At 37.6% G+C, this 3,234-nt stretch overlaps 1 protein-coding gene across 1 annotated transcript; it reads left to right on the top strand.

The window, feature by feature from the left end:
• The first annotated feature begins 451 nt into the window (after positions 1-451).
• LOC147817479 (G protein-coupled receptor 4-like) lies at positions 452-3,206 on the top strand. Its single transcript, XM_087170534.1, has 4 exons — positions 452-1,195; positions 1,507-1,815; positions 2,148-2,335; positions 2,476-3,206. Exons 2-4 carry the CDS (start codon positions 1,522-1,524, stop codon positions 2,981-2,983), a joined length of 990 nt encoding a protein of 329 aa, XP_087026660.1. The 5' UTR covers positions 452-1,195; positions 1,507-1,521; the 3' UTR covers positions 2,984-3,206.
• The last annotated feature ends 28 nt before the right edge of the window (positions 3,207-3,234 follow it).

Below are 3,234 nucleotides of genomic sequence, written 5' to 3'. Positions count from 1 at the left end.
TGCAGTTACAGCAGTAACATGTTAAAACATAGCTATGTTCTGTTTTCAACCTCTCAACAGATCACTGTCCTGTCGCTGTAGAACACTGTGTGGAAATGTATATGCAATTCTATGGAAAACAGAAGAGCTGTTGATTTTTAGATGTTTTTATGATATTTTCAATGGTATTTTCATTTTGCAGCAGATTTGTGGCACTTTGCATTTTGTGTGCAATTTTTGGATTTATGTGTAGCGAATGTAACTGCTGTAGCTGAGGAAAGCAAAACCATAGACATGGAATTATGCGTCGGAATCAATCGAACTTGGAATATAGCATCAATTATAGTACAGCAAATAAACACCACATACAGTATATATATACAGTATATATATATATATATATATATATATATAGAGAGAGAGAGAGATAGAGAGACTGGCCTTGCTCTCATACATATTTGAAGAGTGTGTATGATTTGGTGCTATACAAATAGAATTGAACTGGATTGAGCCTGTTTGGGTAATTGAACAATGTTAAAATCCATGTGTGCTGAAGGCTAAGTACAGTTTTTAAGTACAATTATGAGGTACTTGTACTTTACTATAGTATTTCCATGTTATACTACTTTATACTTCCACTCCACTAGATCTCAAGAGGAAATATTGTATGTTCTACTCAACTAAATTTATTTGACAGCTTTAGTTAGACAAGTAAAACACTGTAAAGACTGTGTTACTGTTTTATGCTGCACTGAAGCTTTAATGTGGTCTCTCACTTTACATAAAAGTGCTTAAAATAGTGGCTACACTCAGAGCAAAGTATGATCACTGTCATCTGAACTGCTTGTCAGATGGTTGAGCACCCACTCATCCCCCACACCTTTCTGACAACATTTCTCTTTGTTAAATCTTACCTGCAGGTTGGCAGTTAATGGCAATTAACAAATAAGCTTTGGTTACAATATATATTGTTGGTCAATAAAAATAACAGATGAAGACAGGGGCACAGAGAAAACAAGAACGTGCATAGTTTATACCAAGAATAGCACAGTTATGAGTTCTATAGAAAAACACGCCTCTCTTTCTTAGAAATACAGATCACATAAACAGGAACCTCTTCCATGTCATATCTTGTTACACTGTCGCAGAAGTAGAAGAAAACTGCAGATCCTGGCAAGAGAAACACGTCCATTTTGTGATCCAAGAGCTGTCAAAGGTAAAGTTTGTGGTGTATTACTTATATCCATCGATGTTTAACCTAATACATTAAAACTGTAAAGGTGTTGATACATAACAAGGGGACTGGACTGTAGGTGTACAGTAATCTACAGTTGTATTTAGTCTCTGTTTTTACCCTCTCTTGCCTTAAATACCAGTAACTTGAGATTTGTGCTAAAATGCTGGATCACTAAGATTTATCCTGAACTATAGTTGTACTGTTTTTATGTGAACAGCACTTCACAGCTTTAGCATTATCACTGAACAATGTGAGGTAAATGTTAAAACACTTGCTGATCTCTCAAACAGGTTTCACAGTGAAGAATGGAAGATTCCTTCATTAACATCAGCTCACAGAACAGAAGCTACAATTACAGTGACTATGAGTACGACTATGATTACATTGACATCACCTCACAGAACAGAAGCTACAATTACAGTGACTATGAGTACGACTATGATTACACTGACATCACCTCACAGAACAGAAGCTACAATAACAGCGATATCGAGTGTTATAATACAGAAACTACATTCATCATGGATGTGGTGATATGCATTATCATTGGTATCGGCCTTCCTTTGACCCTCCTGGCCATCTATGGAGTTTGTTCTCTGGTGAGTACATGATGAATGAGATTCATTTATTTTTTAGCCATTATTTATTGCATTGTTTCTTTTCCCACCAAAAAATTCAAAGAACGTGTGAAATTCAATCCAACAATCAATCAGACTTTATTTGTACAGCACTTTTCAGAAAGACATAAAACCTGTTAATCAGCATGTGTTTGTGTCATATCTGATATTTCTGACAGCACTCATGAGAGTTTGATGAGAATATGCATTCATGGTTCTGACTGCAATTGTTGTCAGAGCAAGAAGACAACATGTCATCAGCTCAGAACATGTTTCCAACTGCTGTGTTTACTCTTACCACTGTTTTCCTGCAGGTCAGAAACGATCACACGGCGCCAATCTTCATCATCAACCTTCTCATTTCTGACTTCCTTCAACTCTGCTGCATGATCGTTGAAGTGGTACAACCTGAAGATTTGATCATCACAGAAATCTTCCTTTTTATTTACATTTTTGGTCTGATGGCGAGTGTTGGCTTCATGGTGTGTGTCGCCCTGGAAAGGTAGCTATCAGTTTATTCAGTATTTGTGAAGCTACATGTCTGACCATTTTATATATGTATACTGTATATAGTGTTTGTATTATACATGATATAATTCATGAAGCTCTACAAAGAATCTGTGTGTCTATGTTGTATCACAGGTATCTGGTCATCGCCTGGCCGCTGTGCTACCACTTCAGACGAACCATCAAGGCCTCTATAGTGGTCTGTGTCGTGGTCTGGACCCTTCCTCTTTTGATTTTTCTCCCTATGGTTTTCTTGGTTGATTTAGTCGACATGCTAATCCCCTTTGGAGTCTTCTTCCTCCTACCCTTCCCTCTGTTCATATTCTTCCTGGGTGGGACCGTTAAAGCCCTGTCTGCAGCCATTAGTGTCCCTCTCAATGAAAAACGTAGAATTGTGGCAGTTTTGATTCTGGTTCTACTTATTTACACACTGTTGTTCCTGCCCTCCATCATTTGGTTCCTTGTAGAAGAAGTCCAATGTAATGATGCCCTCGATGTTGTGTCTTTCATGTTTGTAAGGTTCAGTCCTCTTGCAGACGTGTTCCTGTATGTTTTCAGTAGGAAAGGAGCTGTAGACAAGCTGTTGGCCTCTCTGTGTCGTTGCAGGATGGACAGTGATGATAGCAACAGACCAACAGCATGAATGATGACAACTTATACACATTCGCTCCATGTAGTCAGAGAAAGAGAGAAAAACAGAAGAAGAAATGTAGGAAATAGAGACAAGACAGATACTGTCGTCTTCTCACATGATTTCCTACAACACATCTAACTGTAGGTTCACTTGCTGCGGTGCACTGTGAAAGCTTCAAGACATGTACATAAAATGTTCTATAAAAAGTTCATGTCTATCATTATTACACTTTAATCACAAAAACAAACCTTATATTATTT

The sequence above is a fragment of the Seriola lalandi genome, unplaced genomic scaffold (genome assembly GCF_002814215.2).
Source record: "Seriola lalandi dorsalis isolate HSWRI2012SDOR001 ecotype SW California unplaced genomic scaffold, Sedor1 jcf7180002054952, whole genome shotgun sequence".
Taxonomy (NCBI): Eukaryota; Metazoa; Chordata; class Actinopteri; order Carangiformes; family Carangidae; genus Seriola; species Seriola lalandi.
This window is presented reverse-complemented; position numbering and strand designations above follow the sequence as displayed.

Bases quoted from the DNA above. Each gene is read 5' to 3' on its own strand.
- LOC147817479 (XM_087170534.1), top strand. From the start codon at position 1,522: ATGGAAGATTCCTTCATTAACATCAGCTCACAGAACAGAAGCTACAAT. The intron at 1,816-2,147 runs GTGAGTACATGA...GTTTTCCTGCAG, and splicing joins TCTATGGAGTTTGTTCTCTG to GTCAGAAACGATCACACGGC. The intron at 2,336-2,475 runs GTAGCTATCAGT...GTTGTATCACAG, and splicing joins GTGTGTGTCGCCCTGGAAAG to GTATCTGGTCATCGCCTGGC.